The sequence below is a fragment of the Charadrius vociferus genome, unplaced genomic scaffold, assembly GCF_000708025.1.
Source record: "Charadrius vociferus isolate BGI_N301 unplaced genomic scaffold, ASM70802v2 scaffold257, whole genome shotgun sequence".
Taxonomy (NCBI): Eukaryota; Metazoa; Chordata; class Aves; order Charadriiformes; family Charadriidae; genus Charadrius; species Charadrius vociferus.
Genome location: NW_009649473.1, coordinates 1,858,242 through 1,871,791, shown reverse-complemented (window position 1 = coordinate 1,871,791; position 13,550 = coordinate 1,858,242). Strand labels below are relative to the sequence as shown.

Sequence of the window (13,550 nt, the reverse complement as noted above, 5' to 3'; positions counted from 1 at the left end):
TTCTATGTATGTTCAAGTTAAGTTCCTTTGGTATGGGAAACACATTTCTTCTGATGGTCATAACTGGATTTCATAAATGAAGACATATATTTTGTACTGAATTGTGTATACTTACAGAAAAACCCCAGTGTAGTGTAGGGAGGGCACCCCTGGAAGCCAGACTCTAGCTAGGTGGACAGAGGCTTAAAAAAAGACAAGACAGTCTCTAATCTCAAGTACTTGTTACAGCAGAAATATGTAAACATGAGCACACACGGTGCACACTGCTGAACTGTGATATGCCGCAAGCACGCTGCAGTAACCGGGACAGAAATGCACTTGAAAAATTTCTAACCAGGATTCAGTGCAAAACCCGACCACCTCCTTCTCACTGCTGCTTCTTTGGCGGAACACGAGATTTTGCAACCACAATTGGAACTACAGAGAGCAACCCGATCAGCAACGCCCAGAGAGGGCGGTAGAAGAGCCAGCCGATGGAAATGGTCAGGAGCGACAGTGAACTGGCTACGCAGAAGGCAAATGCTTTTAATCCAATGTTAACAAGATCTCTCACAACAGGAAACCAGTCCACTGCAGAAAGAATTAAACAAGGGATAAAGCAGTTGACAAGATGATAGTTCAAAAGGAAGTCTTATTCATGCCTAGGATTTGCATACTAACGATTGGAATCAAAAGACAGACCCAAATTATTTATCAAGAGCACTGGATAAGGCATTTCAGCAGAGTATCATCAAGGCATTTGATAATTAGGCAATAGCTGAACATCAAAGACAATGATATCCTCATCTCTTCAGACAGGAAGTAAACCAAAATTAAGTCTGAAGTCTTGTCCAAGGCTTGAGAGGCAGAGTAAAGTGATAGCCTCGCAGCTATGCCCAAGTCTAGGGCAAATGATGCAATATACTAGCACAAAAATTAATTTCTGGCAACAATAAATGTTGCAGTAGCATGTATACAGATAAGTAAATAAGAAAAAAAAGAGTGAACCACTACAAAGCAAACAATAGCTTTGATGTTTGAAGTTTATACAAGTTGGAGACACCGTCCTGCTTTTCTCTAAGTTTTTGTTCCAACTTTTTTCTACACTAAAAGGATAAACGAAAACCATTTTTGCTGTGTATTCACAGTAGTGTAGAATAACCAGACACAAAGACATGTTACTATACAACTACTAATTAAGACCTGATGGGGGGGCCACTTGTGTATCGGTGTAGAAAGTAATTGGATTGCAGCAACTTGAGTTAGACTTGAAAGAACCAGCCCAACGTGTGTTTTGGCTTCTGATTTTGGTAAGCACTGGGCTGGGATCTTCTGAGACTGGCAATAGATATTTGTGCGTTATTTATTTTTTTTTAACGTTCACAAAGCAACTGTCTGGTTCAGGGGTCCTGTTTACCTGCAATTGCCTATAGTAAATTCCAGATCAAATCCAATCTGAGTTCAAACCAGGTTCCTCCTGACCTCCAAATTAATTCATTGCATATATGAACAAGAGAAGACATCTCTAGGGATTATGATTATAGTGTTTTAGCTTTCTGTAAAAAACTTACCCAAAGTGTAAAAAATTCGGGTCATTAGGCTGATGCCTACAAACATCGCCAGCCAGCCTGCTGCACGGAGGGCCCAGGTCTTCATGGTGTTACTCTCATGCTCTTTCTGAAACACCTCCTGAAAGCAAACACCATTATATGCAGCCTGTTTCTCCATTTCTTTTGAGATCCTCGATTCCAGTGTATTATGAGCAAATCAGAGCCAACAGCATTTTAGGAGTACAAATTCTCTCATAGAAGATATATTGCAGCTCATCCTGCAGGGTCTTTTTGTGCAGTATTGCTGCACACTACAAGAGACTTCAAAGTGCAGCACAACAAAACCCAGCATTTTTCTAAATTAACACAGCTAGACAAGCACCATTCGACACATAACCACAGGCAGGAAGCACGCAGGTTTTGCTGCAAATGGATACATTCAACATTACTGTGGAAAATAATACACTGATACGTAAACATAACAAGAAGGAATGATCTGACTTCACTATGTTTGGAGGAAGAGAGAAAAGGCAATGATATCCACCGGTGCCTGAAGAAAAGTTATATGAAAGCAAGCAAGCAGTATGCAGGGAAGAAAGGATAAAAGGTATGTGTATATTGCATCAGGCAAAGCAAAGCATCTGTTTGCAAGAATTCTGAGTAAGATTTTTTTCAAAATGGGTTGTATGCCCCTCTGGCTTTAAAAAATGTGCACATGAAGATGGCTAAGACATAATAAAGCACTTAATTGGAAAAGACACGTATGACTGATTGACTACTTGTACATACAGGTACTCTGTGAATTATTCATTTATAGTGAGTTAATTTCCAATGAACTAAAATTCTGTCTAACGACGATTCAGAGCTCACAGCAGAGAGCTGATTCTCTCCTGCTCCTCTCTTTCAACTCAAAACAAAAGCCTTTTAAACTGCTTTTGGGAGCTCCTGTAAATTCTTGACATCTGGGATTTTTGCAGCAGGGCATGAAACAATCGTTAATGGAAACAAACCTACTAAAAGGAATAAATGAATCACCAAATTGCTGGAGCATGCAGGATTTATTGGAGCGTAATGCTCTGCCTGAAGGTTCTTTCTCAGTCAGAACAGCAATAAATATTTCAAACAAGTCTAAACTCCTGTTATTAGAAGCGGAAGAGAGGATAGCTGCTACAGTTTGTTTAATTAAAGCCTGCTTTTTACTATTTTTACATACGATCTTTTCAAAAGCACGTGCTTGCATGTGTAAGTGGGAAACTACCAAAGAGCAAATAAAAGCAAAATGAGAAGGCACAAAACCAGCATTTAAAGCAAAGGATGTTCAGCAACACAAGGGGATTTAAAAAAATAAATATATAGCTACTTCAGCCACAGTTCCTTTTTAAAATTAAAAAAAAACCCCAAACATCAGGAACAGCTATAGCCAAATTATGTACTGCTAGTGGGCGAAGCACGGTGTTTTGCGGCAACATAAACAACATGCAGAAACCTGGAAGGCAAACACTGGCTAATGTGTTGTCCTAGAAAAAGGAGAGAAAAAAGCCAATGTTTACATTGAGCACCTCCTCCTCTAGAGCAGGTCTGAAGGAGAATGAAAGCTTATTCCTCTGCTGTTTCTGCACTACTATCTCCAATTTTAACCCTTCACTAGTACAGTGTGGTATCTCACCTCCACAGAGAGATCCCCAGGGTAGAGAATCTGCAGGACATCTCCAGACTTGGTATGATATGGAACCAGTTGATCACCTCGCTGGCGAGCAATTACAGTCACCTTGGAAGAAAGAGAACAATATTTACTGGTTACAGAGTTGGGAACAGAGTTTGCAAAATACAGAAACAGCTGAAGACTCACCTTATCAGCAGAGCCCAAATGTGGGTCATCTCCACTCAGACCTGCATAGAAGAACGAGACACGAAGATCTCCTACCTACAAACAAGAGAATATTGGAAGTCAAGAAAGACTTCTTTACCAAGGAAAATCACAGGAAAGACAACTTTGCATGGCAACACCCATTATGTATCAACACTTTTTCTGAATGTTTATGTCAATCCAGAGGACACCCAGAATGATTTCCAAGCTTTACCTTTTTCAGGCCTAGCTGATAGCTGAAACAGGACAGCTCAAATGCTGTTTTGCAATACCTCCTCTGATTTAGCTGCAGGAGCACATTAACACCAGTGAGATCCTATGTTCATCCCTTGTCATTTCATCTTGTGGCAGAGGAGGGCAGGCAGCACAAGCTGACAACACTATTTACTATTTCATTGTACTCGGTTCAGTAGAGCAAGGCAGAGGTAGAACCCACTGCCCAGCACCATCCCATGTCTTTCCATTTAAAAGCATGGCAGACTCAAGAAAACAGAAGACAAAGAAGCAGGATCAGAAGCTTCCTGCAAGAGAAGCACTCATGCTGAAGGACTGTATGAAGGGTCTCATCCTATGTGATGGTCTGCACTCCAATTTCTACATATTTAAATAGAAATGGGTCACGCCCCAACTTTCTTTTTCACAAAATAGTCATCATTGCTTTGGTTTATCTTTCTTGTCTTACTTCTGGACGCCTGGGGTTCTCACTGTGGTAAAAATAATCTCCTCCTCGGGTAACATCAGCATGTGGATCCTCAAGGTTTGACAAGCTCAACTGCTTGAAGTCATCAATTTTATCCACAAGACCTAAGCAGAATAAAGAAACAAGCTCAGGTCCAGTCTCTAACTTGGAAAAGCCAATTTGCTGGCTGGCTTCCTGATTATCATTTGAAATGACTGCCATTGTGGAAAGAACCAAAGTCCGCTGCTGATACACCAGCAGACACAAAGCCAGTACAAAACAATTCTCACCCTTGGAAAGAACAAAGCTGCCAACCTGGACGTTAGGAGAAACAGCAGTGAAAGACTCCACAGCCATGGCACTGAGGAACAGAGAGAGTCCCTGATTAGTCCCAGACTTATGATCAAACTTTTGTTTTGCAGTATGTAATATACAGCACATAAAAGGTACTATGTCAAACATCCGGAGAAACTCAAAGAGCAAAATGGCTGTCATGATGTGAAAACAAATCCATCGAGAAACTGTGTCCAGACTTTAGTGTTGGAGCCATTAAAATAAGTTAAGACAAGATATGACTGTCTCATCTCTTGGCCTGACCTTCCATTCACGCTGTAGGGTTTCACTAGTTTTTTCTGTACTGAACCTATCATGGGCTGAAATGGAGTTCAGCTCTCAGGAAGCTGTTCAGTGGTGATACAGAGGTTTTGAGTGACAATGAATTAACCACATTCCTAGATGAATTCCTGCAATACTTAACTACACTCATAAATGCACTTTATTTCTAGCCTGAATTTATTTAGCTTCCGCTGTCAACTGCTAGATCTTACCTGCTAAATTAAGAAACCTAAATCATAAAAGTTCTCCATATAAAGGTACTTCTACATCATGGCCAAGTTAATTAAATACCAAACTCAGGAATCCTTTACTTACAGACTTGACTTCATTCTCATAAGTCGTACTACTAGAATCTCCTTGGCAGTAAACAACAGATTTAATTTTCACAGATGTCTAAGTTGCATAAAAAGAAAAGATGGATGGACGGAGCAAGAAGACATGTAGTACACACTTAAAATAGAATCTCATTAATGCTAGGCATGAATTCTAAAGTTCATCATGTCTGCACACACCATGCCATCTCACGCAAGGATCCACCACAGTTACGCTCAGCCTCCTTGATTTGTACCAATACACTCAGATGAAATGTTCTTACCTGCACTTTTAAAATCAGGTCCTGCAATAGCACTAAATCAAAAGTGTTTCTTACTCTCAATTGGAGATTTGCGTTTACTGGAGAATGCTTGGAGAATTTTCATTAACAAAAAAGTGTGCGTGGGGAGGACAGACAAAGCAGGCATGCCATCGGTGCGTCCTTTTTTCCATTATCTCTTGTCTATGCAAGTCTGCTAGTTGGGACTTATAATCAAAAACACATAGCTCTTTGCTTTCCCTTTTTGGAAGTAGTACTTCCAAATAAAGGACAGTGTATTTGGATGAGCCCACAGAACTAAAACAAAGTTCTGGAGATTTTGCAAAGTTCCAAGTTTTGTTGAAATCCTGGTCCTACTATCTCTCCAGCTGTATTTTTCACTCACACGTGATGTTTTTTGCCAGATGGCATCCTGCATCCTAAGGAACCAAGCAGGTGCTGTGAGAATGTCAAGCAAGCTAAAACTTAGCATTTAAAATGGCACATTGTGGTGTAACTACAGAGATATATGAGAGACATATGAAATATTATATATGGGTGATTGCCACAAATAAGTCTGTGAGCTCATGCATGCTAGCTTAGAAAAAGCAGCATGCAAGTGGCATGACAAGCTTATGGCATGCCTGCTGTTCTAACCCTGTACTTGTAATAAAGAAAAGCGTTAGTAATAGACTGCACTAACAGACAATAGAAGTCAGAAAGGAACCCATTCAAGTTCTCCTACATGGAGACCACATGGTCCAGAGGTAATATAATAGCCTGACATCCAGCTATTACTAATGGAAAGCTTAAATCTGGTTCCACCAGGCAGCTTTGAACTGCTCAAATCTCTCAAATGCCTTAGTTCTCCCGACTACCAAAAGACCAACAGTTTCCACCTACTTCACTGTGTCATGAAGATCAGCCATTTAGCTTTCATCTTTGATCAGATACAGTGACAGAATCTAGAGGGACTGTGCTAGGTGCTACATTACCTAGGGTTTTTGTGTCCAATTTCTCGATCAAAGTTTCTGCTGTTCACAACTTCCGATTTCCATTCAGTGTCTAAAGAAAATGACATGAAAGTTGAGGAGAAAACAGGAAAAACTGCCACTCAGATCTTAGTTATTGAAGACACCTTTCAATCAATGAATCACCTCTAAGTTAGACTTGCAGAAATAACATCTACATCAAAATATGTATGTGATAGTCTGGACTAATACTTAAATCCATTTTCTCAGCTTATTAATGAGGAATGGCATGATTTAGAAAAAAAGGATTTTAGTGATAAAATTGTAACTTGACTTTGCTCAGTGGGAGCTTTGCTGTTGGGTTTGATTCCTAACTCCACTCTTTGGGAATAATATGGTTTTGTGAGGAAAGGCTGTGAGCTCTGCTGGAACTAGCCAATTTCAGTGCAGCCAAGCAACAGATAGAGGTGGTACTTCTATATGCCCCCGTCAAAAATGCATAATGTTGCCTTTGTTCAGGCCACAGCAGCCTTCCTGCATTCCCAGGACAGATTCCAGTAGGTTTCTTATAATTCCCTTTTTTGAGCAGGTTCCGTATTAAATATAGCTTGCTCTGATTCCATGAAGTAGTAGAGAGGAAGGAAAAGGAGTATGGTTAAACAGTGGAGTAGGGATCATTCTAAAGGATATTCTGGTGTATTGGGTACATGGCAAGATTTTGGTAGTGTCGGGGGCTGCAATGGTGGCCTCTGTGGCCTCAGGGGCTGCCCAGTGTTGAACACAGCTGGATCCACATCGAACCCACTGCAGGCCACAGCTGAGTCATCAGTGAAGTTTGGGGCACTTCTGTGAAAATATATTTAAGAAATGGCAGAAAACACCAAATGGGGAAGGGAGGGAACAATAGGGAGTAAGAAACAACAGTGAGAACACCAAAGTCAGAGGAGGAGGTGCCCCGCAGCAGAGCAGATATTCACTACAGCATGGCGAGAGTCCATGCTGGTGCATGGGAAAAGCACAAGAAGGAAAGAGAGGCAGAGAGAAAACACTACACACTGACTGTAAACCCACCCCCACCGCCCACATGATCTCTGCTTCACTACAGGGAGTGAGTGTAACCTGGGGCGATAACAAGGGAAGGCGAGGGGAGGGGCGGAGAGGCAGGCAAGGGGAAAGGAGTCTGGAGTGAAGTTGAGCCTGGGAAAGGGTGAGAGCAAATGTGCTTATCCAACACCCTAATCAGTAATTAAAATATTTATTTTGATGGGTAATAAATTCAGTTAATTTTCCCCAAGTCAAGTGTTTTGCCCATGAAATGGTAAAATTGGTAAGCGATCTCCCTATCTTTATTTCAACCCACAAGCTCTCTCATTCCTGTTCTTCCCAATCTCTTCCCCAGTCCCGCTGAGGGGGAAGGTAAGCAAGCAGCTGTGTGGGCCCTTGGCTGCCAACCTACCACATCTAGGAACACACAGGCTTTTACTGGACAGAATCCATCAATCTTGAGAGGGCAGCTGTTTTTTTAAAAGGCATTTCTTTTTGTTCCCTGCCACCATAAGGCTGTTTTTCACAGCTCACAACCACTAGCTTTGCTCCCTATGCATCTCCATGCTGCAGGGTCCCATGCTTCACTGAGCTGGGGTATTTTTATGATCACACCCAGAAACTGCTGCACACCCACGTTACATATCCATGTGCTTTAATCAGAGATAAATGAAGCACAGAGACCAATCTCCAGATATATGATGACTCAGAGTATTTTTCCGCCACTGGGTAGATCAGAATAATACTCTCAGTTCTGCTCCTGCCAAAAAAGCATTTGGCAAACGCAACAGCGCACTTCAGAAGGTGCTGATGGTTTTCATTACCTGGTATCAACAGCTAAACAGACTTTCAACAGGCTGTCTTATAGGCTGGAGCCACACTGTTCTTCCCTATATATTCTCTTCTGCTCACGCCTTACATATGCCCAATTACTCCACTTGTGAAGAGTAATCTCAGCCATACCTTTGAACACACTCCCATCTCTGCCCATCTCCTGTCACTGAGGACCTTATGGGTCCTATCTCCGGAGCATCCTATCCCTGGATGCTGCTCTGAACCTCTAGGAGTTCCAAGACAAGACTTTCTGTAGTAGTTGCTTGCTAACAGCACACCTCCTTTCACCTCAGTTACTTCAAGACAGGAAGGTCCTGCCCATTTGATCAGGAAACAGAATTTTTGCTTACTTCTTTACATTCCTTTCCTTTCTTTCCCAATAAGAAAATACAGGGTTTACAACAAAAATCAAAATATGCACACATAAAAGTCCAGAGTTACATGCATAACAGGAAAGGGACTTTCTGTTGATCAACTTACTGTATGAATATTTTGTCTCTTTCTTAATCTCACCATTCTCTTCATATTCCCTGCAGAGAAAACGGGTGGGATGAGAACCAAAACAGTGCACACACACCCCTGCTCAGGGCAGAATACACTTTACAAATGAAATGCACATATTGCTCACTGGCAACACAAACTTATCTTTACAAGTAAACTAACTCTTCTCTGAACTACCTATTCTGAAGACATAGATTCTCTGTACTAGGAGAAAACTGCACACAAATGCCAAAGAGCCACAACCCTTTTATTCCCATGTTGCCAACAAGGAGGTGTTGACTAGATCAATGTGGAACAACCAGTATTAAAGACAGTGCGACAAGCTGACCTAAATCAACAAGTTTTTTATAGATGCTGCACCATAACCATGTTAAAACTGAGAAGTTATTTTTCCCACCTCCACAACCTCCAACACTTTTTTTGTGTATAACACAAAAGAAACCTGGAACGTGAGTTCTGGGGAGTCAGACCTACATAATAGCTAATAACTTTTATACTACTGTCAGGGGAATTATAAATAACAGAAACGTTTTTCCCCTTCTGCTTCCAACTATTAGCAGAGTAGCTAACATCTCATTACAGTTTTGTAAATCCTGTTGAAAAGGCACCCAGACTGCAATATCGCCTATTATAAACTAACCTGAGTGTCTCTCAAGCAACTAAAATTTGCAGTTTACTTTCACAGCTAGAAATTAATATTGGCTTTTGATTATTAAGGATAAGGGGTAGCAGTGTCTTCTAAAAAATCAAGAAATCATGTCTTGGTTTAATGAAGTACTTCAATTTGCACACGTATGAAGTATGAAAGAAATAAAAGAGATTTCCCTCAGAGTTATGTGCCAAAAAGTCTCAAGTGTCTACAAGTCTGAGAAGAGAATCTGACTTCTAGATTCAATTGGATACAACAGGATTTTTTAACTGCTTTGAAATATTCTAGTGTATGTTAGGCTATAGGTATCAACCAGGCAGTTTTGGGGTCAATGGGTTTATCAGAGTTTATTCTAGAATTCATAATTGAAATTGTTGGGTTAATTTTCTAACAAAAGTTAAGACCCCTTTGGGAGATAAAAAAAAAACCAACCAGCCGACCAACCAAAAAAAATCCAACAAGTAAATCGTTGTCATTGTGGAAGAAAGCTAAGGGAAAATATGATTAAGTTTCTGGATTCAGCAAAAATCTTTTTGTATTTCCTTTTTGAGGACAGGGAAGAAAATTGGCTTGAGGATCCATGATCAAGTTTTAGAGAATGGCAGCAGATGCAAGGAAAAAGAGGATTATAAAGTCTTATTTGAAAAAATTCAGGATCAAATATTTTGGGACAATGGTTTTGATTCTGCTAATCAACTAGCAGGCAGGGAGTATTATGGGCTCAGACTTACAGAAATCCTGACAGGCAGAAACTACATCAATAAATAGAAGAATCTTTAGGAACACTGGAAAGGATAGAAATCAACTGAGTCTTTGGGAAAAATATGAGTGGGTTTTTTTTTCTTTTTCATAAATTGGTAAAGATCTTTGAATTCTGTTGACAACACATGCCAGAAAATAGATCAATGGGCTCTGAGGTGGCCGAACATCAGACAACAATAACGAAAACAAAAAACTACAGCCACAGCACGGAGGCCAAGAAACCCCATATGAAGTTATACAAAATCAGGAAACAGAAACATTTGCTAAAAGGCCTTGGATGTTACCTAACTTTTATCAGACGCAAATTCTGCAGCATTGACCATCTACAAGACCTGACATCTCCAAGGAAATTAAAGTGATTCTCTAAAAATACCCAAAAGCTCTAGAAGTCTCCTGCTGTAAAGACTTCTTGGGGTTTTTTTTAGTTCAGGGGTGGGGAGAGAAAAAAAAAGTGATGGGATCCTGTTGCGACAACAGCTTGTGCTGGTTTTGGCTGGGGTAAAGTTAATTTTCTTCATAGCAGCTAGTATGGGGCTATATTTTGGATTTGTGCTGTTTTAGTTATTGCTGAGCAGTGCTTACACAGAGTTAACGCCTTTGCTGCTACCAGCGAGTAGGCTGGGAGCACAACAAACAACTTTATAAACAACTTTTAAAGATTTTTTTCACTTACGTGGAATCTTCATATTCTACCCATTGGTACATTTCCACATTACGCTTAAGTTTGACAGCCTGGATGGAGAGCCCATAGCTGGGATCAAACAAAGGCTATTTAAAAATCAAAGAAAATACAAGTCAGTATAAATGCTGTACCTCACAAACTCAAACACTGTACTTTCATTATCAAACCCATTTACATATTTCACTGTACATAGTATATGTTGAATGCTGAATGTAAAAAGGACCGCCTCTTCAAATCACTGATAAATCTGACTTAAAGAATCATCATCAAAAATTATTGCCATAGTGAAAAATAAAAGCAGAAACGCTGACTAATGGTATGCAGGCTTAAATGTTTAAACGAGGGGGAGATTTATTTCACTGGAAGCTCCCATGCTGTGTTAAATTCTACAATGCATGCTGATCATGGAAAACGTCATCGCTACTGAAAAGTCAGAACTTGCAGAGCCTCTGTACTGCAAGAGCTTAAAGACTTTACAATATCATGAATACACAACAGGTTCCCTATACAAAAGGGAATTGAAGTTATCCCTCAAAGGCAGTGGGAGGGTAAACACAGCTAGAGGTAGCATATTGCTTGGGGGTAGGGAAACCAAGGCTGTACAGCATCTCCCTAATTCCAAGCCAAGAACCAAAGCTTGGGTAGTAGCCGACAATGCTTACAGGGAGGAGAGAAGCTACATGTCTTCTCCCTGGCTATCAAACATAGTTTTAATTGGCAAAGACTTTTCCTTCCCTCTAAGATTGAAACACTCATATCTTCAAGATACTGGTTTATTTACCTTAGATGTACTCAGAGCGCCAGCTAAGTGCACTAATCTTCCTTCGTTCTGCTGAGACACAGTGTGGATGCTATGAAGAGGGATCACAAGAGAAAGTCCCTCATCAAGAGATCTGGCTGTCCTTAAAGCTCGTCCCTGCAATCAAAAAAAAAGCAAAATCACATTGTGGAGAATCAATGGCACAGCAATATTTTGTGAAAAAGGTTAGCAGACAAGTGATCTGAAGACCACAAGGAACGCTTGTATATTCAGCCTCAAGGCATATTCTCAAAACACATTTGTAATTCTCCACTGTGTCTTCCTCTGTGGGTGACACAGTTTGGGGCAGTGCTTCGTACCCATGCAGCAGGATAATTAACGTTGACTAAGCTCCTCAAACACACATAGGTTATTCCTACAAGGGTCCAAATTTATTGCTCTTCACCTCTTTCTTTGTTCATTGTTCACAAATAACTGCAAACAATTATGCCAATTATGGTCCTTTTTCCACAGACCCATATGACTACTTGGCAGGAATTTTCCTTACCTTACTATCATGTTATGGCGTGCTTTTTCCTGCAAAGTTACCAAAACTAGGAGTAGTTCTTTTTCCTCTTGTAGAGGTATAAAAGGAAGTCTTAGATGAAAATTCACAGAATTCTGCTTCCCCACTCCAAAACTGCCAAAAGCATGTATGTTTGCAACGGTAGGGTGTTAGGATTCCCCGCTTACTTTAATTATTTTTTTTAATCTAAAACCAAGACATAAAACAAACCTGAGAATAAATAACACTCTCAGTTTTGCAACATGGAATATGAATTCCTTTAACGTAACTATAACAACACTAGAAGTGAATGTTGTTATATCCCAAGAAAAGGAGAAGACTAGAACGTGGTTGGCTCACACAACCCTCTTTCAATAATACTAAAGTCTGTTTCTGCATCAGCTTACAAATTTTGGATCTTATCTCTCATCACACTCTGTCACTATCTCCATTACACTCAATTCTACAGAAATATTATCTGTGGCCCTGTGATTTCACTCTTCTGTTATATCCCAAGCAAAAGCACCAGGGCCTTCAGACATAATGTCCTCTTCTCATAGATGAAGTAATAAAGCTTTAACGTGACCATTTTAATAAGCCTATAAATGCAAAACTAGTTGAACGTCACCTCAGCTGTCACATTTTATAACTGTGTACAAACACTGACAGTATTTTACTTACTTCATTGGTAAAAAGAAGGTAGAAAGACAGAAGAAATGTCACAAGCCCCATCAACATGCCTCCAGAAGTCTCGCTGAGCCTCTCCAGGAACCCTGGTTTGGACTCAGTTGTGATTCTAACATGTTCTTTTCTGCTGCCTGTGTCAGAGAACTGTTGGAGATAAACCAAAAATGCAATATTGGTGTGAAAGGGGAAAGCATTCTGTTTCAAAATAAGTCTTTTAGCTTTGTTAATACTGCTGCTCTACAGAGTAGCACTTCTTGCCCTGGACCAAAACTTTCCCACACTTATTAAATACCTCATCACACTTTTGATACCAGAAATACAGTCAATAAATAAAACTCAAGCCTGATGGGAAAAAAAACAATTTCTATTATAGTGGTTCAACATGTTCCTTCAAGCTTTCTTCAGTCTGTCTCTAGGTTCCCTATTTGGTGTCCACACCCTGCATTCAGGCCATGACAAATTGAGTAATGCTCCTGAATTCCAGACCAGCTAAAACATAGCTATAAATAACAAGTTATGTTTTACCTCACCAGGGAAAAAGTGCCTGCATACTTTAAAATAGTTGCATCTCAGGCAACAAAAAGAGATAGCCTAAACCAAAATTGCTGTTGCCCATGCCACATTAAAGCGTGAAAGCCCAGGGGTTTATATATACCAGCACTCCGTATGTATGCTAGCTGTGGAGAACAACCAAGAAGCAACTTCAGAGTAGCACACGTATACAAGAAAGGAGATGAGGCTTCTCTTGTGCTCATCTCGAGATGCCAGGCGGGACGTGAAAGCGACCCCTCCGCTGCCCGAGGCGCTGCCCAGGGCCCCTCGCCTCAGACGGGCCACCCGGGGAGCGGCCGCACA

General features: G+C 40.5%; 1 protein-coding gene across 1 annotated transcript in view; it reads right to left on the bottom strand.

Annotated features, from left to right (window-relative positions):
* Positions 1–259: 259 nt before the first annotated feature.
* TMEM43 (transmembrane protein 43) overlaps positions 260–13,550 on the bottom strand; it is a 15,111-nt gene continuing 1,820 nt past the window's right edge. Inside the window, exons 2-12 of the mRNA XM_009889890.1 lie at positions 12,690–12,839; positions 11,486–11,620; positions 10,696–10,790; positions 8,591–8,640; positions 6,257–6,326; positions 4,366–4,436; positions 4,079–4,200; positions 3,379–3,453; positions 3,196–3,297; positions 1,551–1,668; positions 260–570 (exon numbers count right to left, since the gene is read on the bottom strand). Of these exons, the coding sequence (XP_009888192.1) occupies positions 368–570; positions 1,551–1,668; positions 3,196–3,297; positions 3,379–3,453; positions 4,079–4,200; positions 4,366–4,436; positions 6,257–6,326; positions 8,591–8,640; positions 10,696–10,790; positions 11,486–11,620; positions 12,690–12,839 (1,191 nt within the window). The 3' untranslated portion in view covers positions 260–367. The remainder of the gene's footprint in view (positions 571–1,550; positions 1,669–3,195; positions 3,298–3,378; positions 3,454–4,078; positions 4,201–4,365; positions 4,437–6,256; positions 6,327–8,590; positions 8,641–10,695; positions 10,791–11,485; positions 11,621–12,689; positions 12,840–13,550) is intronic.